At 49.2% G+C, this 26,730-nt stretch overlaps 1 protein-coding gene across 1 annotated transcript in view; it reads left to right on the top strand.

Annotated features, from left to right (window-relative positions):
* LOC102248016 (integrin alpha-9) overlaps positions 1 to 26,730 on the top strand; it is a 133,213-nt gene that overhangs the window by 74,133 nt on the left and 32,350 nt on the right. The window contains exons 6-9 of the mRNA XM_005882670.1: positions 1,283 to 1,372; positions 3,476 to 3,584; positions 9,414 to 9,521; positions 25,055 to 25,180. Of these exons, the coding sequence (XP_005882732.1) occupies positions 1,283 to 1,372; positions 3,476 to 3,584; positions 9,414 to 9,521; positions 25,055 to 25,180 (433 nt within the window). The remainder of the gene's footprint in view (positions 1 to 1,282; positions 1,373 to 3,475; positions 3,585 to 9,413; positions 9,522 to 25,054; positions 25,181 to 26,730) is intronic.

The raw sequence follows: 26,730 nt of genomic DNA, 5'->3' as shown, positions 1-26,730 counted from the left end.
GCGGGAACTCTGCACATGGGCAGGGAACGGTGTGATGGGAGAGGTGCACGAACCTCAGCGGGTCTGGGAGACTCATGTCCACCCTGGAGGGTGAACTTGGCTGGCTGCCGGAGCCCCATACTCACGCCATGTGATAGAAACAACCGTAAATGCCGGGCCCAGCAACATGCACCCAACAGCCATGCCTTTGACCAAGGTGGTCACTTCCCTGCAATAATCATCGAGATTCATATTTGAGATTTAATTAAATAGTAAAGGGGAACTAGGTCTTCTCTCGTCTTTTCCTCCTCTTCCTTCTTCCCCTTTCTCCCCCCAAGCCTCCAGCCCTAGGATCAGGCAAGGGGATTCCAGTGGAAAAGCCCCGCTTGGGAAAGAGTCGGGCTGACCTGGTTTGCTATGGGTCCCTGGGGCCCGTTACCCAGTCTCTCTGCTCCTTACCTGTCCCAGTGCGGGGGTCCCTGGCACGGCAGCCACACAGCTGCTGCTCCCTTGCTTTTGCCTTCCCAGGATGACCTCACAAGAATCCCAGTCCCGTGCTTTCTCACCCCAAAGGGGATGCCTGTCTATGGACACACTGTAGCCTCAAGCCCACAGCGGGAGTTGGTCTGGGCCCCTCTCCTGGGCTTGCCTGTTCATGGAAAAAGGGCGCCGCCTCCAGGTGGGAAACGGCTGTGAAGTCTGGCACATCCCTTCCTGGCTGCGGTGGCCTAACCTTGCTGGTCCACTATTCCTGGAACAAGCACCCATAGCAGTACTCACGCTGCCGGTGCCCATCCATACCCTTCGGCACTCACCTGCTCCAGGCACCCACCACCTGCCTGAGACTTCCTCTGTCTGGAGCCCACTCACCTGTGTGCACAGGGAGGTGCCAGGGAGTTAATGGCCCCACTCCCCCTCCCCCAGCAGCAGCCGGTCTCAGGAGTCAGTGCAGGACCAGGGCCCAGCTCCCTGCCCTCTGCTGGGAAGACTGCCTCCCGGAGTTCCCCAGCCAGACCCACAGCCCTCACCTCCTGGGTCACATGCCTTCATTGTCTTCCTCCCCTACCTTGTCTCTCTTCTCCACTCGTGTTTCCCGGGGTCCGCTCCCCACATCTTTGTGAGGGGAACACAACCGAGACAATAGGGTGCCCTGTGGCTCTGTACAGGGCCCAGAAACAGAGCTGAGGACGCATCAGGCACAGAGCGGCCCTGGGGGGATGTAGATTGAGCTCTGCTACGGAGCACACGAGGCTGCTGCCCGAGGCCCGGTGCTGACCGCGTCCACTCTGCTCTTCCCGCACAGCGGCAACACGGAGCGCGCCGAGTCCCTGCACGACAACACCCTCACACTGATGGTGCCGCTGATGCACGAAGTGGACACGTCCATCACGGGGTGAGTAGCCCAGGCCTGGGTGGCCAGATCACAGAGGTGCTCTGCAGGGGACACTGTGCCTGTCTTGAATTTGCACCTGTAGCCTGGAGTCAGTGGCCCTGCCACTTCCAGTCTCCCCCGCTCTGAAATGTAGGGTGAAGGCTCAGCTCCAGGGACTCATGCCCTCCTCCCTCCTCATTTTCCCCCCTTTCCCCACCACCCATCCACCCACCTGGTAGGTAACGCAAGAAGCTTGACGACAAGTTTAAGGCCCTTCATTTCTTTGAACGTCCTGTCCACCTCTTTATGCAAGTATTCCAGCATCCACCCCTCCAGAGTGCCTCGTGGTAGCAGGCAGCATGGTTCCTGGGACTAACATCTCAGCCAGCGGCTGTGGGGCCAGCCAGAGGCTGCAGTCAGCGCTGTCCCAATGCCTGGCTGGCTCGCAGTAGTGCTGGCTTTGTGTCTCTGTTAGCCCCTCCTGCAGAGCCGGCAGCTCTGCCCAATGTCTGCTGGTCTGGAGTGGGCAGGGGACCCTCAGGATGGGCCCACCCCCTGGCGGGGGAAGGCCATGCCATCCGTGTGCTGCTGGCATTGCTGGAAAGCAGGCCTGCGGCCCCAAAACAACCCTGTCAGTTACCAGCCAAAGCCCAGGCCTGGGAAAGTGAGAACCCACTTCCTGCTTCAGGCTTCAGGTAACAGAGCACATAACCTCTTGGATGGTGGGGAAAGCATTTGCATAATCCGTTTGGATCAAATGAGGATCCATGGAACCCTGTCCTCAATGCAAGCTGACCTTCTGGAGGTTCAGAGTTTCTCTCTTTTTAGTTTTCAAGTGCTCTGGGCCCCGGTGGCCAGCAGTAGAAACGCTAATGCAGCGCAGAAGGAGCCATCACCCCCATAGCGCACGCTGCCGGGTGCCCGGGAATGGGCAGGCCCGCGCTCCTGGCATGTTTCATCACGGGCTTCAGGCTTGAGGCACTGGTGGGATATATTTGCTCATTAGCATGTAGATTTGTCTTTGTTCACGGCTCTGTGTTTATCCAGGTAGTTTATTTACTTGTTTCATCAGAGGCACAGTGAGAATGTGCCCTGAACCCAGCCCTGTCCCCGGGGACCACAGAGAAAACACTGGCTCCCTTGACCCTGTTGTCTGATCCTGCGGTCGGGCCCTGGGCGGCCTCACCGGGAGGTGCGAGCAGCCTCAGATGAAGCCATCGGTTAAACACATGGGTCAACCTCTGATCCCTCCAGGACCACAACACGGGGCGAGCACAGGAACCAGTCCTGCCATTTGATAAGACATTTCTAAAGGAATACACTTAAGTTGAAAATAGATGCATGGCTGTCCATTCAGACTTGGTACCCCAGATCTTACCTTGTTGGTGTTTAGGCCAGTGAGAAGCTTCTAGAATCTCATCTAGAACCCATTATTGGTCTGGAAATTTGAGTGACTCTAGGCTTCGTCTCATCTCAGACGTGTTGATACGGGCAGCGTGGAAAGCATGCTACAAACTGAGCTTGCAAGCTTCGTCACATCTCACACAGCCCCTGTGAGAAATCCGAAGAAAAATGCTGCCATCGAACAGCCTCCATCCACTTTCAAGGCCGAATTTCTGATAATTTTGAATAGTTTGACACATTTACATTTTTTAAATGAATCTGTCACCGGGTGGAGTTTAGGATGCCAAATCTATAATTCACTTACGTTTATTTCCTAAAAGCTTGCCGTGATCTTTCTCACTTTACAGGAAGTTTTTCAGGGACAAAACAGAACATGAATAATTTTGTAATCCAGTGTGTTTTTTTTAAACCTGAAGTCAAAGCTACCAGAGCCTTCCTCGTCATTTTAGAAATATAATCGCAGGACATAGTTACATATGCAGCTTGTTGATTTGACCTACGGTGAGAAGTCACTGTTGGAAACGTCTGCTTAGAAAGCATACGTCTGGCCGTGTCCGTGAACGGGAGAGAGAAGTGCCAAGTCCAGAAGGAGAGCAATTGCTGGAAGGCACCGGGGACAGCCAGGTTCCCGAGCCAGATGGCTGGGTTCTCAGGACAGGGGTGACCTTGGGCGGCGTGACCACGGCCTGGGATGATGGATGTCGTGGTTTCCTCTTTCAGAATCGTGTCTCCAACCTCCTTTGTGTACGGCGAGTCTGTGGCCGCGGCCAACTTCATTCAGCTGGAGGACCTGCTGTGTCACTTCCAGCCCCTCAACGTCACCCTTCAGGTACCCACCCTGCAGACCGGCTCTGTCACGGGGACCCACGGGAGGGCCCCTGGGATGTATCCGCCGACAGGCAACTTGAGGGCCAGGCTATTTCCAGGAGGCACCGTTCCCAGCCTGGTGGGCTGGAGTGTGGTGTATGTGCGTACGTGTTTTCTGTGAGCTCACACGGAATTCCTGCCTTCCCTGGCTGGTGCTCTGCTGTGTAGACCCCCTTGCTTTTCAACACTTGGGAAGTGCATGCGACCACCAGAAGGCCTCCTGGTGCTGAGGCCCAGGCCGGCATCCCGGCCCAAATGGCCGCAAAGGACCCTTTCAGTTCTCCATCAGGCTCCCATATGGGCAGGGCAGCCTTGAGGACTTGCCACGTCCCCTTCCTCCTGGGTTCTCAGGGCCACTCGCTGTGGACTGGCCGTCCAAGGGACAGCGTTCCTTCTCTAAGCCAGGGGTGGGCAGACTTTCTGAAAAGGGCCAGAGTGTGAGTATGTTAGGCTGGGCAGTCCATGCCATCTCTGGGGGCAACTATTCAACTCCTGTAGCGCAAAAGCAGCTCCGGGCGACGCAGACACAAAACCGTGGTGATGGACTGAAATTGGAATTTTATGTCATTTTCATGTGTCATAAAATGTTACTCTTTTTTTATACTCCCCCTCCCCCCGGTCATTTAGAAATGTAAAACCATTCTTAGCTCCCGGGCTGTATGGAGACAGGTGGTAGGCCAGCTCGGGCCTGCAGGCCACAGTGTGCCCACCTGCTCTACGGCACAGGTCCTCAGGCCAGCCCCGTTCCAGGTGAGACTCTGACTACAAAGCCAGAGGGGCCCCAGCATCATCCAGTCCGTTCTCCCCCATTGACGGACACAGGGACACATAGGCCAGACTGCAGGGCCCAGAGCTGGGAGAGGCGGGGCCGAGGCCAGGACAGGCCGGGCTTTGAGCAGACACCCCACTTGGCCCAGAGCTGTCCCCTGCCTCCTGTACGTCCTTCCCCATGGAGAAGGTGGTTTCCTGGTCTGGCACTCATTCCTGTGGTCAAATAAATTTTATTTACCTGTGGCTACTCATAGATGGACCAAGGGGATGACAAATAGTGACGGGGTGAGGGTCCAGAGAACGAGGCAGTAAAACATTTGTGGGGGCTCACAAACAATGGTCTTCCTCTCCCCGAAATGTTCTCCCAGATGAGAGACCTCAGCAGCCAGGATGGACAGCACATGGCCCCAGCTCGGAGAGGGTGCGCCTCCGGGCCGGCCAGGCCCAGCTGTCGCTCCCCAGGCCTGATCTGTAGGGGGAGGGGGGTGGGGTCAGACCTGCTTCTGAGACGTTAGAGCAATTGCTGTGAACAGGACCTCTCTTTCCGACTTGCTGCTCAGAATTCATTTATTTTTCTCCATTGGTTTTTGTAATTGGACAGGGGGGAAAAAACAACAGATAAAGGCCAGAGGGAGTTATTTCATTTTCCTTAAGTCACTTTCATTTTAATTATTTACCTACTCTTAAAGTTCTTAGGTGTCCTGCAACAAAAGACACAGTCAAGAAAATTATTTAAAAGGGTTCACGCCCTGGCCGGTTTGGCTCAGTGGATAGAGCATCGGCCTGCAGACCAAAAGGTCTCGGGTTCGATTCCAGTCAAGGGCATGTACCTTGGTTGTAGTCTCCTCCCAGGCCCGGGCCCTAGTCAGGGCTCATGCAGGAGGCAACCGATCGATGTGTCTCTCTCACATTGATGTTTCTCTCTGTCTTTCCCTCTCTCTTCCACTCTCCTTAAAAATCAATGGAAAAATATCCTCGGGTGAGGATTAACGAAAAATAAAAATGTAAAAGGGTTCGCATGGCACATGCCATGGAAGGTAGAGGAGAAAGCAATAAGGAATAGCAGTTGCACAAAAGATACAAAAATGTTATCATCCTCTTAAAAAAAATCTGCGGGCATGTGGTTGAGTCATGTTTCTCTGAAGGCATTCTTACAGGGAGCTTAAGGTTTCGTATTTCTAGACATCCGACCTGACTTAGGAGACGAGCTAGAGAACCGGGCCCGTGGAGGAGTGATGGACATGCCCTTAGATAAACCTCGAGATTCCCAGTTGCCAGAGGAAGAATAGGCCATTCCGTGAGGATTAAGGGAGCTGGCGGGGACTGCACGAGGGGGGTGCGTGTGTCATTGATCAGGAGGTTCTCTTGTGTTAGCAAAGCCGACAGTTTCCTTGAGCATTCTCTCACGGCCCATTTTCCGGTGTAATTGTCATTATTGTGACCATCTGCAGGAAGGCCACCGGCCACATTGATGGCGCTGGTGACCAAGAGGGGGAAGTAACGGGGGAGGATGGGGTCAGGAGTGTGGACAAATCGCTTCTCTTTCCTTATTCCGGCGACATCACTCCTGCAGGAGAACACCAGACCTTTTTTTTTTAAGACTTTTTAGATAAAGAGATGTTGCCGTGCCTTTTAAAAGCTATTGTTCAATAAGCTACGTAATTGATTAAAGACTCCACTGCAAATGCAGATGGAAGAAAAGCAGGCATACTAGTCTTAGGACTGGATCCTACATTTCACCAGGGATTTCTTAACAGAGACAGATAATTTGTTGACCAATGATAGGCTTTTTTTCTCTGTGTGTGTGTGTGTGTGTGTGTGTTTTTAAATCAAGAGTCGATTGATTCCTTTACCTGAAAAATTACGGAAAATAATGCAGATGCTGCACAGAGCATTTGCAGAGAATGAAATGTGAAAATTTGTTTAAAATGAATGGATGTGGCAATGCAAGCTCTCCCGTGGCTGTGGCCCTGATGGTGAAGTAACGCCAATCAAATCCACTTCTTCTTTCCTCCCCTCCCCGCCCCCCCACCTCTATCTGGGATCTCCCAGACAGGCCAGTGGGTTTCCTCTCCGTTCTGTGTCTCATGTTTCACTTCAGATCAGTTATTTCAGTTGTGGCTGGATATTCCCCTTCCTTTTCTGGTGTCTTAGGGTTGTTGTTCTTGGTGAATTTTGTTCCTTTTGAATCAAGAGTTGGCAATGACAGCTCATCTGCTCTATCATTTTTATTTTGTTGTCTGTTCTTTGAAGTAGAACCAACTATTGCAAAAAAAATGAAGACACGGTTTTTTAGGGAGGAGCTGGCTGGAGCCGGATCCTGATACGTTCTGTCGTGTGTGCCATCTCCTGGCGCTGCCCTTCTGACCTCAACTTCAGAGGCACCTGGAGCCCCTGAATTCTCTCTCTGGCCCCCAGGCGGTGGAGTAGCATTTCACTTCTTCCTTTCTCTTGCTCCTAACCCATCTTTTAAAAAAATAAATAATAATAATAATAACATCTTATTGAGATATCATTCACATACCTTCACGTTCACCCTTTTAAAGTGTACAATTCAGTGGTTTTTCGTACATTTGCAGAACTGGGCAACGATCACCCTAATCTAATTTTAGAACATGTCATCACCCCCCCAAAAAGAATCTCCTTACCCCTCTATTAGTTTCCTGTTGCTGCTGTAACTAATTGCCTCAAACAGAGAAGCCTAAAACAACACACATTCATCTTAGCGAGCTGCCGCCCAGAAGTCCAAATGGGTCTCGCCGGCTGAAATCTCGGTGTCAGCAGGGCCGAGTGCCTTTCTGGAGGCTCCAGGGAGAATCTGTTTTCCTGCCTCTTCCAGCTTCTAGAGGCGGCCGCATTCTCTGGCTCGGGGTCCCCCTCATCTTCCAAGCCAGCGACGGCTGGTTCACTCTGTGGACGAAAAGGGGCCACATGCTCACCTGACTGCCGGCTGAAATCTCGGTGTCAGCAGGGCCGAGTGCCTTTCTGGAGGCTCCAGGGAGAATCTGTTTTCCTGCCTCTTCCAGCTTCTAGAGGCGGCCGCATTCTCTGGCTCGGGGTCCCCCTCATCTTCCAAGCCAGCGACGGCTGGTTGACTCTGTGGACGAAAAGGGGCCACATGCTCTCCTGACCAGCTCAGGGGAGGCCTGCATGGCGGTCTTGCAAACTCAGAGACTTAAAGTAACCACAAAGGATGGTCTGAAATGAAAGCTTTAACTAAAAGCAGTTTGTGGTGGGAAGTCATGTCCTAGGCCAGTATCTTCCCTGACAAAGGTCAATCTTTACCTTAACTGAGCCTGTCTGTGGTCTTTTTGCATCTACGATAACATATTGTTGGAAAGTCAAAGTAATTTTCCTTTTTCTGGACCCCTCAGAGCACAGGCACCGCTCTGTGGAGACCACAGTCTCCTCATTGTTACTGAGTTCATGGTTGACTGTGAACTGTCCAGCACCCACCTAAAGTAAAAGAAGTGTGTGTCTGTCATTTTACTTTTTATCCAATCCCAGCGGTTTCCCCGCTTTGCTTTCTCCCGCCTCCCTAATCTACCACCAATGGAGTCCATGTAACTCACTTACGTCTTCTCTTTTGACTGTAATGTTTAAAACAAAGTAAAAAACCCGCCATCCCCCGGAGCATTATTCCCAGTATGTTGAGATTGACAGTTTGGCTCAAAGAAACTCATGAAAGTTCTTTACAGGTTTGATTGTTTCTTTACGTTAACAAGCCCTTCTCACAACACATCTCCCTGATTCTGACTCTGTTGCCTTCTTCCCTATATAAGGACCCATGTGATTACACTGCACCCGCCTGGGTAATCCAAGTTAAGCTCTTTATTTCACAGATTAGGACATGGATGTCTTTGGTGGGTTGGGTGGGCATTCTGCTGCCCACCACACTCCCCATCTCCCCTACACCCCCCAACCCTAGGCCACCACTAATCGACTTTCTGCCTCTACACATCTACCCATCTTTTTTTTCTTCTCCTTCATATTCCATTTTCTCCTTGAGTCTCATGTTCATCCTTTGCTCCATCTCCTTTCTCTTGTTGGTCTCTCTGTGGCCGCCACCTTTTCTCTCATTCCTCAGGAGATGATGGGCCGCTGGAGACAGAATATAGGAAGGACGGGGGTGGGGTGGGGATGAGAGGGCTAACGTTTTACAGGACCAAATGCTGGGACAGGCAAGAGGCGCACAGATGTCATCGAACAATATTAGCAAGTGATGACCTGCAAGTTATGGAGAAACCAAGTCAGCTGGGCAGTGTAGTGAAACAGCCCTTTCTGTAGGTGAGAGCATTTGGTTTTAGGACAACCTACTTTGTCTTCGAGGGTCTCAGTTATCTCAGACTGTAAAACAAAAGGGGTTTGGCCAGATCCGTGGTTCTCAAAGTATGGTCCCTGGGAGCCTGTTAGAAATGCAAATCATTTAGCCCATACACACACACACCCCAAACCTGCTATGTCAGAGACTCTGGGCATGACCCTCCCCTCAATCTATGTTTTAACAAGCCCTTCCGGTTACTCTGATATATGCTAAAGTTTGAGAATCACTGAACTAGATTATGTCTGAATTCTAGAGTTTTTGAGTAAATGTCTATCAGCGGTTCTCAACCTGTGGGTCGCGACCCCTTTGGGGGTCGAACAACCCTTTCACAGGGGTCACCTAAGACCATCGGAAAACACACATATAATTACATATTGTTTTTGTGATTAATCACTATGCTTTGATTATGTTCAACTTGTAACAATGAAATTGGGGGTCACCACAACATGAAGAACTGTATTAAAGGGTCTCGGCATTAGGAAGGTTGAGAACCACTGGTCTAGATCTATAAAAAGAAATCCTTTTTAGCAGGAAGAAGACAAGGACATTGAAATCTCCCATCATCTGATATTTCTAGATCCCAAACCTTAGAACCTCTGTGTATCCCTTCAAATCATTTCCGGGTCTATACTGCATGGCATGAAATGAAGATCCTTGCTTCCATTAAAACGTGCTGTGTGCGTCTCACACCCACAGGTCTATAACACCGGGCCAAGCACCCTTCCCGGGGCATCCGTCAGCATCTCTCTCCCTAATCGACTGTCACCTGGAGGCGCAGAGATGTTTCACGTCCAGGAGGTGGTGGTGAGTTCTCCTTCGTTTCACTGTTGCTTTCAGACTTGAACCAGCTCATTCCCGTTCTGTGTTCCACCCGAGGGCCCAGGAGGTTCACTCATTCTAACCTTTGGAAACACCTGGAGAAGCCAGGAGACCTGCAACACCCGAATGTTTACATTGAGACAGCGTGGTTCACGCCATCAGAAGACCTCTCTGGGGAGAGGTCGGGGTTGGGTGTGGGCCTGACTTCCGGGGTAGACGTCACTGGCTCGGGAAACCCCAGCAACTGTCTGCAGTCTTGACAATTGCCTGGATGCATTTTTCTGCAGGCAAGGTCCACAGCATCCATAAAGCTTCTCAAAGCATGATGCGTTGGTTCATAAAACCTAAGTGCAGGTTGAAGCTCAAGCTTATGCAGAATATGCAAGGCTACCTGCTCCTGCGTCAACTCCAGATGGTTTTGTCTCAAGAAAAGCCTGGTAACTAGCAGAAGGTCATTCCCACGGCCTCTTGACTTCCTTGGTTTCCAGGCCAGCACGTTCCCTTGGTTTTGCCTTTCTCGCTGGCTCTTCTCATCTCCCCAACTTCTGCAGGGCCCAGCGTCTCCTTGTCTCTACACTCGGTCTCAGAGATCTCAGCCCGACCTGCGGCTGTATATTCCGTCTGTGCCGGACTCAGCAAATACTTTGCACTCACCGTATGCCAAGCGCTGGCTTACTGTGGGGAACGAAGCAGACAAAAACATCCTCATTTCCAGACCTCGTGAATATTCGGGTGGAGAGAGACAAATAATACATAAATAAGACAGACGTAGTGTAAAATGCCCCCTAGTAAATGCTATGGAGAAAAGCGAAGGAGGCCAGGACTGCTCAGGCGGGTCTCACTGAGACCTTCGTTGGGGAGGGCTATGGGGGACCAGTGCTGTCTCAGGAGTTTGTAATGTGATATTTGCATATGAAGGCCCTGCCAAGTCAGTTTCCTGAGAATTCTCTCTCCTTGATTTTAGCCCTATTTGGTTTCTCTCCTTGGAAGTGCTGCCCCCACGCTACCCCGGCACCCCCATGCTGCCCGGGCACAGTGTCCGCGTTGGACATCGAGGAGTCTGGCGGGGGGTGCTCATGGGCTCGCACTCCGGGGGAGTTTTCTGCCTCAAAGCCGATCGCTCACTCCGCTGGCAGCAGCCGTTGACAGGAACACCGATTTCTAAAGCTGGCTGGCTGTGGGGGCGCATTTTGCATGAGAAACATCCTGGGTTTTATGACTTGGTTGTGCACGGAGGGTAATTGCAACAAGAAGTCTCCCCTGCAGCAGGCCTGCTGGAGGCCAAGATTGAACTTGTACATAAGCCAGGCCTGGCACTTTAAAGCAGCCCGGCAACTAACCCAAAGCAGAATCGAACGACTCACTCCCCCGCTCCCAGCCCAGCATCTACTACGCTCCCCAATGGTGAGCACATGTTCTTTTTTTCTCCTCCTTTACCCTCTGTTTTTTCGGTAAAAATTCAAGGACTCGCCCTATCCCAAGTCAGCGCCCCGGGTGGGAGGTGCCTGTTATAAGAGGTCAAGGCTGAGGAACCCACCCCAGGATGCAAAGTCCGTGGGTGAAGTGCATTCTTTTCCTCGATATCCTGTCACTTCAATGATGTCATGTAAAGTGAGCCATTCATAACACAGCTTATGCTGTAAGATGAGGGGATAAGAGAGGGAAGGGGGAAGGAAACCCCTCCCCGGCAGGAGACGGATTTCTGGCCCTGGGGTGGATTTGGGGATTATATGATCTAACCCTGTGCCTTTGAACAGAATACAATCAGGGCATCTCCCCAGTACAATGGAACTGTGTTTCCACTCAGTGCGCTGCGCTGAGCCTTCCTGGTACCACCGGAAGTGCGTTTTTTATGACTATCCTCAATTCTCCATGCTCTAATTTCTGTGACCTTTTCTGAGCTAAAATGGGAAATAGTTGCCTAGCTCCCTCTGTGGAGTTGGGCTGTTACTTAGTCATTTTTCCCACTTTTCTTCCACAAAAGATCATAAGAGACAGACAGACAGACATGGATGTGTTGTTCCACTTAGGTGTGCATTCCTTGGTTGCTTCTTTTTTTTAAAATATATTTTATTGATTTTTTACAGAGAGGAAGGGAGAGGGATAGAGAGTTGGAAACATCGATGAGAGAGAAACATCCATCAGCTGCCTCCTACAACACCTCCTACTGGGGATGTGCCCGCAACCAAGATACATGCCCTTGACCGGAATTGAACCTGGGACCTTTCAATCCACAGGCCAATGCTCTATCCACCGAGCCAAACCAGTTAGGGCCCTTGGTTGCTTCTTGTATGTGCCCTGACTGGAGATTGAGCCTGCAACCTTGGGCTATTGGGAGGACTCTAACCAACTGAGCTACTGAGCCTGAGCCTGATCATAATTCCTTTAATTATCTTTTTCCTGTCCTAGGCCATTCTCTTTGCTCTCTCCATACAGTCCAAATAAATAAAAATTCAAAACTGAGCATCACATAGAGATGCCTCTTTCCTCAACCTCTCCTCCTTGCAAATGTTATTACTCAGGCAGGTAGGAGCCCGTTAACCGTTTGCGAACTTGCTAACTTCCACTCCTGAATATTTCTCTATGTGACCCTCAGACACCCTGAGGTTCGCTATAAAAAGAAAATAATTTTAAAAGTCAACAAGGAGATCTTAATGGCCAAAACCATGAAGTCCAAAACCGTGCACAACCCACCTTTAGGCCAATATCCTCTGCCTCCAACCTCATCCCTGACCTTGTCTTCCAGCCACTCTGGACCCTGAAGGCTGCTGAACCACCCACCAGGAGGTTATGGTTCAATTCCTGCTCAGGGCACATGCCCGCCTGGGTTGTGAGCTCAGTCCCCAGTGCGGGACATGCAAGAGGCAGCCAGTCAATGATTCTCTCTCATCATTTATGTTTCTATCTCTCTCTCCCTCTCCCTTCCTCTGAAATATATATTTTTTAAATGAAAATAAAAAGGGCTAAATCACTTGTCAAATATAGAGGCTTCTAAGAGCAAATTTAAACTCCAAAATTTTGGTCAGAAATATGAAAACATCTCTCTCGCTCGCTCTCGATCTCTCCCCCCGCCCCCCATCCATTCCCCCTTCTCCTCTTTCCCTCTTTTCTTCCCCTTCTCCCCTCCCTACACACACACACACACACACACACACACACACACACGCAGACTGCTGATCTCAGCCATGGGCTCAAATAATTTTTTCTTTTTCTTCTTTCTGCACATGCCTGAGTATGAGCTGAATAGCCAAGTTCCTGAACTGGGTCAGGATTAGGTTGGCTTCGACTTTTTTTGTTTTTCTCAACAGAAGCCAAACACTTAAAAAGCAGGGAGATGGCTGACGGAATTCTGGAGTGCAAGTTAAGTTCCTGGGCTCTGGGCTGCATTTTAGTTCTGGATGGAGGGAGAAAGTGTGTGTCCCGGAAGGTGAGGCTAAGCCTCAGCCTGGCCTGTTCTTGCACAGCGTGGTCCAGAGGCTGCCCTTTAACCCGCGTGGACAGAGCCCATGAATCAAGCCAACGGTGCCGTCTCCCGCTGACCCGGGCGCCGGCCTTATCAGGAGACCAGAGGCCTGTGGTCGGCCTGCAGGGACATCTGGAAGCATTAAGGCCTCCTGGTGGGGTGTGGCCCCGCCGGATTGCCCATGCTTAGGTACCTGGTGTTTTCTGGCCTTAAAAGTTGCTGATTACGCAGTTGACTTTCCTTCGTTCCTTCCTTTGTTCCTTAAACGCAACATGACAGGGAGCCCTGGTGTTGCAGGGGTGACGGGTCGTTACCAAAGTCAGTCACAGGAACTCTCACTGAGGATAAACAGAGCTCATCAGTCATTGCCCAGAAACATGTATCCCCATTTAACCTGCCAGGACTAACTGTGGCTGCTTCGGGAGCACAAAACCGGAGACCTCCTTTCTGACAGACACACCAGGTGTCTCCCAAGAGGAACTTTACAGCAGCGTCAGACGCTGACAAGTAATTATCTCCCCGGCTCAGGGAGCCAGCTTCACTCGCTTCTCCTTCATAATCGAAACTTACCCCCTAAAGCATATTCTGGGCCTCCCAGAAGCCTGGACACTTTAGACTTAGTGACTGACGTGTAGCTTTCTCTTGTCACTGCTCTGATGGTTGTAGTCTCAGAAAGCCGTGTAAAAGGTTAGACAGATGGTCTCCCACAAAACGATGGGGGAAATGACTACTTCCCTTTTAATAAAGGGGTAATAGTGAAGTGCCACACCTAGGAAACGCAGAGGGAACTCAGTGAGTCCGGAGGTGTGCTGCTTTATCCTTTGCCGGAAGATGGGGCCAAGAGCAAGAAGCAGAATTGAAAGAACCCCATACAATTCCAAGGACTGTGTTGGGTCCCCCGGGGCCAGAGGGGGGTGTGTGTCGGGGGAGGGGGGGCGGGGAGCGGTTACTGACTCATTTATTATCCAAATCAGCAGACCGTTCTGCTCCCAAATGCTTCATTATCTGTGGAAGGAAAACATTTTTGGCATGCATGTCAAGTGCTCAGATAACATATTTATGTCTCACTTTTTTGCTAAAGAGAGTCTGACCGCATCTGGAAATTCTTCTGTGTCACTGCTTCTCTGAAACTGCATCCCATCTGTATCACTTTAACTCGGGTACAAGGCCATGCTGGTGAAGTGGGCCCCCTCTGGGAGGCCGGCCTCTCTCGGAGGAAAAGCAAATGAATTCTGTTCCACCGGGCAGCCTGCTGGTGGCCCGCACGCTTTGACTTTGCAGGGTGTCGGCCTGTCACACCCAAAGGAAAGGGTGTTGGGGAGTGGAGAGGAAACCCCGTTGTTTTAGCCAAAACCTAGAGCTAGTGGTGGGGGTGGTGGGAGTCATTAGCTTATATCCTAGAAAGTGCGATTTTTTTTTTACGAAATAATGGCAGACTCCTCAAAATTGTACAGTACATCATGTTCTCTTCTCCTCTGGAACATTGGTTTTGAGGTTTTGCCCCTTTATTTTCTGTTTCTCCCTTTTATTTTCTGTTTCCGTTTTGGTCTCGGTAACACCCTGATCTTTCAGATCTAGTACAACTTTTCACAGTGGCGCTGGGCTTCAGGGGTGGGGCAGGGGGTTGAGGAAAGCAAGTGTTTTCTTTAAAAGATCATTTTCAACTGGAAAGAGAGAGGACACCTAAAGTACTTGTCTTTTCTGGCTTTTTAAAGGTCTTTCCCTTTCTGGAAATTAAATGACATGAAGTCATTCGTGAACTTCTTGCTCCTCCCACTCCATCCCCATCTCTGCAGCTTTGGCAGGGAGCTGGTATTATGGGTGCCCGCTACCACGCTCTCCTTCAGCCTTTTCAGTTCAGAACAGAACATGGCTCCTCATTTGAGGATCAAGGCTCGGAGGGGATGTCCAAAGATAGATCCCCATTTCACTTACCCCATAACCATTGTCATCATCAAAGTGTTTTTCCTTTTGTCCATATGAACACATTTGAGTCTCCAGCTACACACAGAGGTCAATATCAGAAAATCAGAAGGAACTGAACTAACAAACAAGGGCGCCCTTTTCACAAAGTGGAAGAATCTGTAACTCTTGAGAAGGGCCCACCAAGAAATGCCTTAGAAAGGGCCTTCCTCAACATGATATGAGGCATTTATACAGAAAGTGTGTTTCCAACCTTGCGAATACGTCAGTAGCATAAAGCGTGGCATGTTTAGTAGGAGGAACTACCCAAATGGTTATCACTGTTTCTCTGAACTGTTTCAATATCAATCATGTCATTGATATTGAAAAATGAGAGTAAATGAATGGATCCACACCTCCTAGGTTATGATAAAGGCTTGAAATGAATGGTGATAACATGAAAGCATCTATCCTCGGATTTATGATTCACACATTGTCATCTTTGACTGTTCTTTGGTCAATAGGAAGAAACGTTCAATAGTAAATCATGGCCATGAGATTTAACATGAGGCACAATGTAAAGGGCTCTGTAACACTGTTATCACAGTTCACCTTTTGTTGAATGGGAAATGTAGTTCTTATTTATCCCTCAAGTAGTAAACATCTTAGGGTGGCCTCATTAACCAGTTGGTATCATTTCGCAATCATTTTATGAATACTGCTAGAGGCCCAGTGCACTGGTGGGGTCCCTCGGCCTGGCCTGTGGAGATCGGGCCAAAATCGGCTCTCCGACATCCCCTGAGGGGTCCTGGATTATAAGAGGGCACAGGCCAGGCCGAGGGACCCCAGTGGTGCACGATCAATCGGGGCCAGGGAGGGACCGTAGGAGGGCTCCAGGGCGTGTCAGGCTCATTTCACCCAGTCCCGATCAGCTGGACCCCAGTAGCAAGCCAACCTACCGGTCGGAGCGTCTGCCCCCTGGTGGTCAGTGTGCGTCATCAAAGGGTTGGACACAGATGTATTAGGCTTTTATTGTATAGGATTTTTACTTTAAACCTTGGAGTCCTAAAATTAATGTCACCAAAGCCGCTGTGGTCAATGGTCAGCCTCCTGTGGCAGAAAGGGAACTTGTGTTTTCTGATGCCTTGGTTCCAAGGGTCGGCAGTCGGTAATGAAATGAGCAAAGGAGGCATTCAAAACATTCTCTGGGTTTTCAAAGTCAAGGGGCATGTGAATTCAGAGGGACAGGTGGCACATCACGGGGTGGGTCATGTTTACCCAGTTGCCATCAGCTGCAATGGGTGTAACATGAGAAGGAAAAGTGGCCCAAGGATGTAACCGAGAACATCAAGTCAGTGATTAGCAGATAAATGTCAGTTAACAGGAAACACGTGTTTTCAAAAAGCGAACCTATGCCCCCTTTCATCCCAGTCAGTTCAACAAACAGATCTTAGATCAGCTTCACCCGAGACCCACACTGGCGAAGATGCCCGGCCTGCTTCATGGAAAGCACTGAGTTGTCGCTGAGTGGGTTTCTCTGCCAATCGAATCTTTCCATTTTTCTTTCATTGGCTGTGAATGCATTCAAGGCAGTGCACTGTGTACATTGAGTCAGACACTGGTGACCTTTCCCATCCCCAGAACCTAACCAGCCAGAGTACCCAATCGAATCTTTCCATTTTTCTTTCATTGGCTGTGAGTGCATTCAAGGCAGTGCACTCTGTACATTGAGTCAGAGACACTGGTGACCTTTCCCATCCCAGAACCCAACCAGCCAGAGTATAGTCAAGGAATGGGCCGGTAGAAAGAGGGCATCTCTGCCTTAGCTTGTTGAAAATATACCAATAAGACCACATGTCCCAGGTAGAAAGTGGTTCCTCTGTTTGAGCCATGTTGACCACGGCTGGGTAACTGGCTCCTCCTAAGATTCGCCTACAAGGCCTTCCTCCAAGTCCAGGCCCCCCTCTCCTGCCTCATTTCAGGCCATTACGACCCAACATTCATCCAATGCTTAAGCCATGTTGAACTCTAGGCTCTCTAGACTCAACTCTACTGTTTGTACCTCCATGTTTTTGCATACGCTGTTCCTCTCTGCCTGGAATTACCTTCCCCCTTCTCTCTTTACTCTCCAGAAGTTCCTTTATCATCCTCCAAGATCCACCAGAAGTGCCACCTCCCAATCAGTCTTGCAGATCATGACAGGGGCTGACTTGCGGGTAGAGGGAGACATTTATAATCACAATAGGAGCTCTGCTCTGAGGTCTGTGAAAAGATAAACCATAAAATGATGGTCCAGGCCCTGGCTGGGTGGCTCAGTTGATTAGAGCATCGTCCGTACACCAAAATGTTGCAGGTTTGATTCCTGGTCAGGGCATATACCTTGGTTGTGGGTTTGATCCCTGGTCAGGACATATAAGGCCAGCAACCAATAAATGTTTCCCGTACACCAAAATGTTGCAGGTTTGATTCCTGGTCAGGGCATATACCTAGGTGGTGGGTTTGATCCCTGATCAGGACATACTATAAGGCCAGCAACCAAACGATGTTTCTCTCACTCTCTCCCTTCCTCTCTAAAATCAATAAACATATTAAAAAGAAAAAGAAGAGATGATCCAGGTGTGGTTGGAACAGAGGCTGTTCAGCCGGGGTGCGAGGAAGGTGGAATCTCTCCCTTCCTCTCTAAAATCAATAAACATATCATCGGGTGAGGATTAAAAAGAAAAAGAAAAGATGATCCAGGTGTGGTTGAAACAGAGGCTGTTCAGCCGGGGTGCGAGGAAGGTGGAACAGGACAGTGATTCCTGCTGGGGATTTTGGAGATGATGCTCATACCCGGGGTCAAAGCTGACAGCTACAAGACAGGTTACTTAACGTCTCTGAACCTGAGTTTTCTTAGCTCTAAGTTGGGAGTGAAAAGTCAGGAAACCAGATGTTCCAGTTTGCCTGCCGCTGATCTACGTCTCTCTCATGCTCTTCTGTCTGGTTGACTCCCCCACTTCACTCTCAGAAATGCCCCAGTTTGGACAGTAAATCATATGGTCACCCTACTGCTAGCAGTACCCTCTGCACACGGGTGTTTTAAGGATTCAATATATGTCCAGAGCACTTAAAATAGTAGCTAATGGTAGCTGGTATTACTTCTGTTTGTGTGTGAACTTAGTGTAGAGATGAGAATTGGTTTCCTCAGGACGTGAGACTCAGAAAACAGATTGGAGGACTTTTGTGTCCCTCCCATCTTCAGGCCCAGGGACAGACGCTGTGTTGAGGCTGCTCTGGTCTGGGATCCTGGGGGAGATCTGTGTCCTCCCTCTCTCACTTTAGGTCAGCAGACAGCTCTTGGTACCTTATGCGGGCTCGTCTCCTGAGGCTACAACATGGACATTCCATTTCCTCTAACCCTGTTATCAGCCAACCTCAGCCTGGAGAGTCTTTAGTAAAAGCTCAAGATGTTCCTTCAAATAATAACATTCGAAACAAAGCGTGGATTCTCCTTTTCGGTATCACACCCTGATTCATACTTTGACCCCAGCGTTTCATGAACCGAGGCTCTGCCAGACCACCTGGAGTGTGCACTCCATCCTTAGGCCTGGGCCTTGGAAGCTTCTGGCCCGAAGGCTCCCCCGACGGAGGCTGACCTGGACCCTGCCACCAAGTGATGTCCACATCCCCCTGGGGCTCCCAACAAGTCCCCGAGTCACCATTATCTCTTGGCTTCAACTTGCACCATGTTTTCCTTGGGGTTGGGACAAGGGAGGGGGGAGGGACCAAATGCCAACAGAAAACCCTCAAGAGCCGCCTTCGCCGAATGCAGCCGTGACCCTGGGCCCCGCATCCCCTTGGCCTTTTCTGTGTGTTTGTGAAGCCCTTTTAGTCACATTCCCACAGACATGGATGTCTTCCAGCCCCCAGGGGTCGCGGAAGATAAGCAGCTGTGTCATGGGAAGCATTTGGACTCACAGAGTCTGGAAAATAGATGAGAAGTGAGTGGGCAGAGGTGAGCAGGGGGCAATGGCCACAGAGTCCTTGGCCAGACAAGGAAACGAGGCTGTTAGACATCAGCGCCGTGGTGCGTGGATGGTCTGCCGTACAAGAAGAAGACATTCCTGCCCCCTGACTTTGAGCAAAGAGGCTGGTTAGAACCAAGTTGTGTGCTGGGGGAGGGGAGGGGGTCAGCAATTGCTTATCTATTTAATGTGAGATTAGGTGACCCCATCGGTTCGGTTCCCCATCAGGGCACATGCCCGGGTTCTGGGCTCCATCCCCAGCAGGGGGTGTGCAGGAGGCATCTGGTTCCATGTTTTGCTCTTACGTCCATGCTTCTCTCTCTCCCTTCGTCTCTGTAAAAATCCATTTTTTAAAAATGCACACGGTTAGTCTTCAATGTGTGGAATTAGCAACCAAGGCCTACCTTCGTGACTGCATAGGCCACCACCCTCACGTTACACCTGAGGTAACTGAGGCCCCGAGACCGTGAAAGGAGGTTTATTTTTCACATATAACCAACGAGGAAACAAACTCTGAGCGATTAAGCAGCAGCCCAGGATCACAGAACATGGAAGTGGCAGAGAATGGGTTTGAACACAATCCTCCCAACCCAAAGTGTGTATCATTTATGCTGTCTCTCTTAATTTTGAGAGTGCCAATCATTATAAGTGTGGTCGTATAATTTGGTACCAAGACCAATAAAGGGAATAGCAACTTCACATCTTCCATCCAGCACCTGGATAGGCTGGGGCAGTGGTCGGCAAACTCATTAGTCAACAGAGCCAAATATCAACAGTACAATGATTGAAATTTCTTTTGAGAGCCAAATTTTTTAAACTTTAAACTATATAGGTAGGTACATTGTTATTAACTTAATTAGGGTACTCCTAAGGCTTAGGAAGAGCCACACTCAAGTGGCCAAAGAGCCGCATGTGGCTCGAGAGCCACAGCAGACCTGAGTCACAGTGGAGGACTCTTGAGATTCCCAGGCTTCTAGGCTACTGGTTTCTTCCTTTTGACCAAGGTCAAAATAGGAAGGGATGGCCTCCCTCCACCCCCAACCCCTCCGTGACCGTTGCCCCAGCCCCAGCCTCATGCTCCGTATCTGAGAGGCAGAAAGGTGGGTACAAGCAGATCTCTGGAGCCAGATGACCTGCACCCTAGCCCTGCTCTGCGCCTGCCCTGGGGGGGCCTCTGCCTCTGGCAGTCGTCTGGCCTCCCCCTGCCTCTCGGTGGGGATACTAACAGCTCTCACCTGGTGGGGGTGAGGACAGGATGAGTTCGTTTGTGTAAAACACTCAGAGCCTGGCACACAGTAGGGCTGCACAGTGGTGGGTGTCACTGTGGCCGTCGCATAGTGTATCCAACACACGTGGAAAAATGCTTCCCTTTGGTGACCCTGGCCAGAGACTGTGCTGCTCCGTTTTAGCTGAGGGAGCGTCACGAGAGGATTCGGGGTCTGAATCAGACCCGTGCCGCCATCGGTCTCCCTTTGAAAGAGGACCACCCGGAACCTCCCAGAAAAAAACGCCGCCTTCCCGATTGAAGTGATTCCCACGAAACCACAGTTGGGAGCACAACTGGCTGAGATTTCCATTCACCACAAACTCCGTCTCCACTCCCCTTCTCCAGATGCCACGGCGGCCGATCAAATGTCACATCGATCACATCATGTCACCATCATCCCCCTGTTCCCAGGCCGCCCCAGAGACTCCCGGGGCAGGAAGGGAAAATGAGGTTCGGAGCCAGGTCTCTGCCCTGCGGTCTCGGGTTGGTCCTCCCCCCGTTGCCCCGCCGTGCCCAGCTCCCTGCCCTCTGGGCTGGGGTCTTGTGGGGCTGGTGGTGCCAGGACCCGCCCCCCCAAGCATGTTAGTGAAACTGGCTGACGTGGGGCGCTGCTCCCACACTTTCTCTCCTGGGTTAGAAACCCAAAGCGCCCGTTTGCAGAGCCGGGAGGAGCTCTGCCCGCCTCCCTGATTGTAATTAGGACGAAGCCTCCCGCAAGACTCGGGGGTTCTGTTGTTCTGAACCCAGACCGAATGTGTTTGGGTGGCCGGGCCTGATCATCTTGGCAGAGGACTGTACGCCACAGGCGGAGGGGGGCCATTTTCCGTGGCCGTGCAGCAGCCGTCCACTCCAGAAGACCCACAGGCTTCAGGGTGAAAAGTGATTCGATTAAGAACATGAGCACACAGCTCAAATTCTCAAAGCCTCGATGAGCAACGTGTTTTCTATCGGCCACATGCTATGGATGCCTAAATAGAGAGCAACCCCCACATAAGCCAATCGCCCACTCCCCTCATTGAGGTGAACTGAACAAACTTTTTTGGCCAACTTCATAGAAATCAAAACTGTGCTGGCCTTTCAAGTGGGGGGGTGGGAATTGACTTTGGAAAGGGGCCAGAGGGAACTTTCTGGAGTGGTGGACATGTCCTCTAGCTTCATGGTGGTGGTAGTTATGTGAGTGATTTCAGTTGTCAAAATTCATCAAACCGAACCCTTAAGATGTAGTTGGTTGAGCATCGTCCTGTCCACCAAAAGGTTGCCAGTTCGATTCCTGGTCAGGGCATATGACTGGGTTGCAGTTTGGATCCCTGGTCAGAACACATTCGGAAGGCAGCCCACCTCTCTCTCTCTCTCTCCCCGCCCCTCCCTCTCCCTCTCCCTCTCCCTCCCTCTCTCTCTCCCTCTCTGTAAGCATGTCCTCAGGTGAGGATTAGAAAAAATAATTTCTTTAAAGATCAGTGCACTTTCGTGGATGTAAATTTTACCTCAATAAAAAGTTATAATAATGAATTCAATAATACCTACTTAATACTATTTAACTTAATCAGGTAGGTGCATACAGTAGTCCCTCCTTATCTGTGGTTTCGTTTTCCACAGTTTTAGTTACCCACACGGTCAACCATGACCCAAAAATATTAAATGGAAAAATTCAGAAGTAAACAATTTATGAATTTTAAATTGCACACCGTTCTGAATAGTGTGATAAAACCTTGAGCAGTCCAGCTCCATTCCACCCAGGACATGAATCATCCCTTTGCCTAGTGTATCCACGCTGCCTATGTCTCCTGCCTGTTAGTCACTAGTAGCCATCTTGGTTATTAGACCGACTGTCCTGGTGTCGCAGTGCTGTGTTCAAGTCACCCTTATATAATAATGGCCCCAAAACACAAGTGTAGTGATGCTGGCAATTCAGATGTGCCAAAGAAAAGTCATAAAGTGCTTCCTTTAAGTGACAGGTATGTGTGTAAAGGGAAAAACATAGTATATGCAGGGTTCAGTACCGTCCACAGCCTCAGGCATCCCTGGGGGGTGTTTGGAACATATCCCCCATGGATAAAGAGGGACTGTTGTACTTAAAATTATATATGAACTAGAGGCCCAGTGCATGAAATTCATGGGGGGGAAGGGGCATCCCTCAGCCCAGCCTGCACCCTCTCCAATCCAGGACCCCTCAGGAGATGTCCTACATCCCTCTCGCAAACCAGGACAGCTAGCTCCTAACTGCTCACCTGCCTGCCTCCCCTAATCACTCTGCCTGCCTGCCTGCCTGAACCCCCTAACTCAGGGGTGGGCAAACTTTTTGACTTGAGGGCCACAATGGGTTCTTAAACTGGACCGGAGGGCCGGAACAAAAGCATGGATGGAGTGTTTGTGTGAACTAATATAAATTCAAAGTAAACATCATTACATAAAAGGGTACGGTCTTTTTTTTTTTTTTAGTTTTATTCATTTCAAACGGGCCGGATCCGGCCCGCGGGCCGTAGTTTGCCCACGGCTGCCCTAACTGCTCTCCCCTGCCAGCCTTATGGCCCCTAACTGCCTCTGCCTTGGCCCCGCCACCGTGACTTTGTCCAGAAGGACATCTGGAAGACATCCGGTCTAATTATCATATTACCCTTTTATTAGTATAAATAATATATTACCCTGGCCAGTGTTGCTCAGTGGTTAGAGTGTTTAACTGTGCACCCAAAGGTCGAAGATTCCATTCCCAATCAAGGGCACATACCTGGGTTGTAGGTTTGATTCCCAGCCCTGGTTAGGATGTGTGGGGAGGCAGTCAGTTATTGTGTTTCTCTCACATCGATGTTTTTCTCTCTCACATCAGTGTTTCTCTCTCTCTCTCTCTCTCTCTCTCTCTCTCTCTCTCTCTCTACACACACACACACACACACACACACACACACACACACACACACTTTCTCTAAAAAAATCAATGGGAAAAATATCCTCAGGTGAGAATTAAGAACAACAACAAAAAAGAGTAACATTAATTTATACCATCCTTCCCATTCACACATTTCACAAAATGATGTTATGTACATGTACATTTTTCAAGATCAGTGCCCATTACTAAGCCACTTTTTAGTTGACAGTTTTCCAGAGCCTGTCGTCTTCAGCCTGTCCAATTTATTTGAGATACAGAACATTTTGGATCCATGTTTAGTGCTGAAATTTCACTGAAGGACACCCCCATTTGTGTAACATTACAGCCCTTGTGTTCCTCGTTCGACTGATAAGTAATCACGATCCGCACTACATAAGCCACTTACTTGTGTTTTGCTTTCTGAAATGAGCTTTCCAGTATTTATCACAACTTCCTGTCCAATTTATTTGAGATACAGAACATTTTGGATCCATGTTTAGTGCTGAAATTTCACTGAAGGACACCCCCATTTGTGTAACATTACAGCCCTTGTGTTCCTCGTTCGACTGATAAGTAATCACGATCCGCACTACATACGCCACTTACTTGTGTTTTGCTTTCTGAAATGAGCTTTCCAATATTTATCACAACTTACAACAATTGCACCCCAGGAATAATCACCGATTATGTATTAAATCTCATTGCTTCCTTCCCATTAATTCCCTCCAGTGACTTCTGAAAGCCTCCAAAACCAACTGATTAAAATATTTCAGGCCGGTGTATCTTCCCAGGTTTTGTGGTTCAAATAAAGTAATTGAGAAAATACCGAATTATGAGATACTTTTAAAGAATAATAAGTCGTACACGGTGAGATATTTGTAAAGGGAACACTCTTTCCTAATAATCCACTTGAGGAAATATATCTCCCTCTCATTTATGTTCAGGCCTATACTACAGAGTAAATCCTGGTGTATGTGTTCAGACCAAAGATAAAATAGAGATTAATTTAGCAAATTTGGGGGTCTTATTTTATAGTTCATTACTAAAGGATTAACATTGTTAGCTTACATTAGAAGTTTCTTTATGTAAACATTTTAAACTAAACCTACCATGAATGAGAAGTTGAAAAATTATTCAATAAATTCAAAGCAAACATTGTATCGTGCTCCAGGGCATTAGAGATAAGAGAGTTTAAACAGATGCTTCTGGTTAGGGGTGGAATTGTAAACACAGTCCTAAATTATGAATTGTTAATTATTAATTTTGCTACTTGGCCTTAAGCTTCAACCAGTGTGATATGATACTATATAAAGACCTTGTTTTTTCAGCAACTCCTCAACGTAGACATTAAAAATAACTTTGTTCTTAGAGAAATCAACATAGAAGAGTGTACACCATTGTTTTGGGTTTCTATTGGTTTTCATGTTCTGTTGCTCAGCACCATTGCTGTTGCTGCCAGAGGCAAAATCAGGTGGCTGCAAGACACAAGAGGGTTGTATAGCACCCTAGGGGTTCCATAGAACACAGTTTGAAAACCTCTGGCGGTGGACTATATATAAAAGTTGGGTCTCAGAAGACCTGGGTTCAAAACCTGTATTTTAGACTCCGTGATTGTTGGCAAGTGACTTAACCCGAGTCTCATTTTCCTCCTCCGGACAAATAGCACGGATGCTTATCTCTCGGAGTTGTACTAAAAGTGCTTGTAAATGTGCCTTGGAAACCATCAGGTGTAGGTCTGTGTTGTTCCTTAAGACATTCTGTTTCCTAGGCACATCTCATGTGCATGTTGAGTGCCATCTCCTCTCAATATTTAAGGACTGAGACCCACACTTTCTGTTGTTTGGTCATGTTGATGCTACTACCTCTGCCTCGCAGCTTTCCCCCCTTACTGTCCACTGGAGAATGGACCAGGGGGCAGGCTGGCTTGGGCTTGGCTGCTCCCACCGCTACAGTAAGAGACCCCATGCTCACGATCCATTCTTGGGTGGGCCGCGCTGACAGACTTCTTTTCCTTTTCAGGTGGGCCAGGAGAAGGGAAACTGTTCCTTCCAGAAGAACCCGACCCCCTGCATCATCCCCCAGGAACAAGAAAATATCTTCCACACTATCTTTGCTTTCTTCACAAAGTCTGGAAGAAAAGTCTTGGTGAGAATTTGCTGTCTGGTTGGGTCCCCGTGGGTGGTCCTCCCTAGGAAGGCAAGCCTGAGATGAGGGGCCAGTGCTCTGGTTGGCAGGTCTTCTTCCCCAAATCTGGCTTTAATCCGTTATCTTTGAAAGTCACAAGGACTGGTGGTCAGCTCCTGTTTTTCAGCCTGAGGTTTCCATCAAAGTGTTCAATTGACATTTCAAATTCCATTGCCCGGCAAAGGGAAAGCCTGTGCAACCCACCAAACACAGAGTAGTGAGTCCTTTCTCCACCGAGTAGGCGTCTCACCAAGAGGGATGCTCCTTGTACAACCACTTTGGAAAACTGCCGGGCAGTATCTGTTAAAGCTAAAGATATTTGTATCCTGTGACCCAGGAATTCCACTCCCAGGTAGATCCCCAAGAGAAATGAGTACTTGTGTCCCCCAAAAGACATGGACGAGAAGCACAGTCAATGTATGATAGCCAAAAGCTGGGAACAGTCCAAACATCCATCAACAGGAGAGTGTGTAGACCAGGGGTGGGCAAACTTTTTGACTCGAGGGCCACAATGGGTTCTTAAACTGGCCCGGAGGGCCGGAACAAAAGCATGGATGGAGTGTTTGTGTGAACTAATATAAATTCAAAGTAAACATCATTACATAAAAGGGTACGGTCTTTTTTTTTTTTTTAGTTTTATTCATTTCAAACGGGCCGGATCCGGCCCGTGGGCCGTAGTTTGCCCATGGCTGGTGTAGACGATTGTGGTGTCACCATCCACAGGAGTATTACAGAGCAGTAGAAACTGCTGCACGCAGCAGCACAAATGACTCTCCTCCACATGATATTTGGGTGGCAGAGCTGGAGACCAGAAGTTTAGCAAGAGCAAAACTATCAGTGGCGATGGAGGTCAGGAGAGTGGTTACTATCGGAGGAATAGCCATGGGAGGGGGCCCTAGAGAACCTGCTTACTTGCTGGCCATGTTCTGCATCTTGATCTGGGTATGAACACAGGTAAAAATATATCAGGATGGACCCTCCAGATGCAATCTGTTTGCTGTTTGTAAATTATACCCCCATTTCTTATGCTTTTCCAAAGTCCCCTTCCCCCATATCTGTGGTTCCGTCTCCTTAGCTTCTTTTTGCAGCCTAGGCACATCTCATACGCATTCCCGTTCCTGTAGAAGATGTAGGGCTGTTTGCCGCTTGGAATGTTGGGTGTGTGTGTATGTGTGTTTTTTTTACTTACCTAGTGCTGATGATGCGCCTATTTTTTAAAGCGCTTAGAATTGTTAGGAGTAGTGATATCTAGCGGTTTGGTGCAACTCTGTACCCGGCTGAAAATTTTACCCCCCACATAAAGCATCATAAAGGTATGTGTGTACATTTTGGACCCTACAGTACAAAAGAGAATTTCTCGTTTGTAACTTGAATTTGGAATAAATATATAGGTTTTGGGGGGAGTTTTTGGTGATTCACATATTGTCTTGGCCCAACATGTGTTTTTCTTTGCTCCTGTGTTTTCTTGAGTCGTATGACTCCTTTGCCCTCGAATCTGCCCTCCCTAAAAA

This window comes from Myotis brandtii, unplaced genomic scaffold, assembly GCF_000412655.1.
Source record: "Myotis brandtii unplaced genomic scaffold, ASM41265v1 scaffold731, whole genome shotgun sequence".
NCBI classification, from domain to species: Eukaryota; Metazoa; Chordata; class Mammalia; order Chiroptera; family Vespertilionidae; genus Myotis; species Myotis brandtii.
Note: the sequence above shows the minus strand (reverse complement) of the source record. Positions and strands in the feature narration are given on the sequence as shown.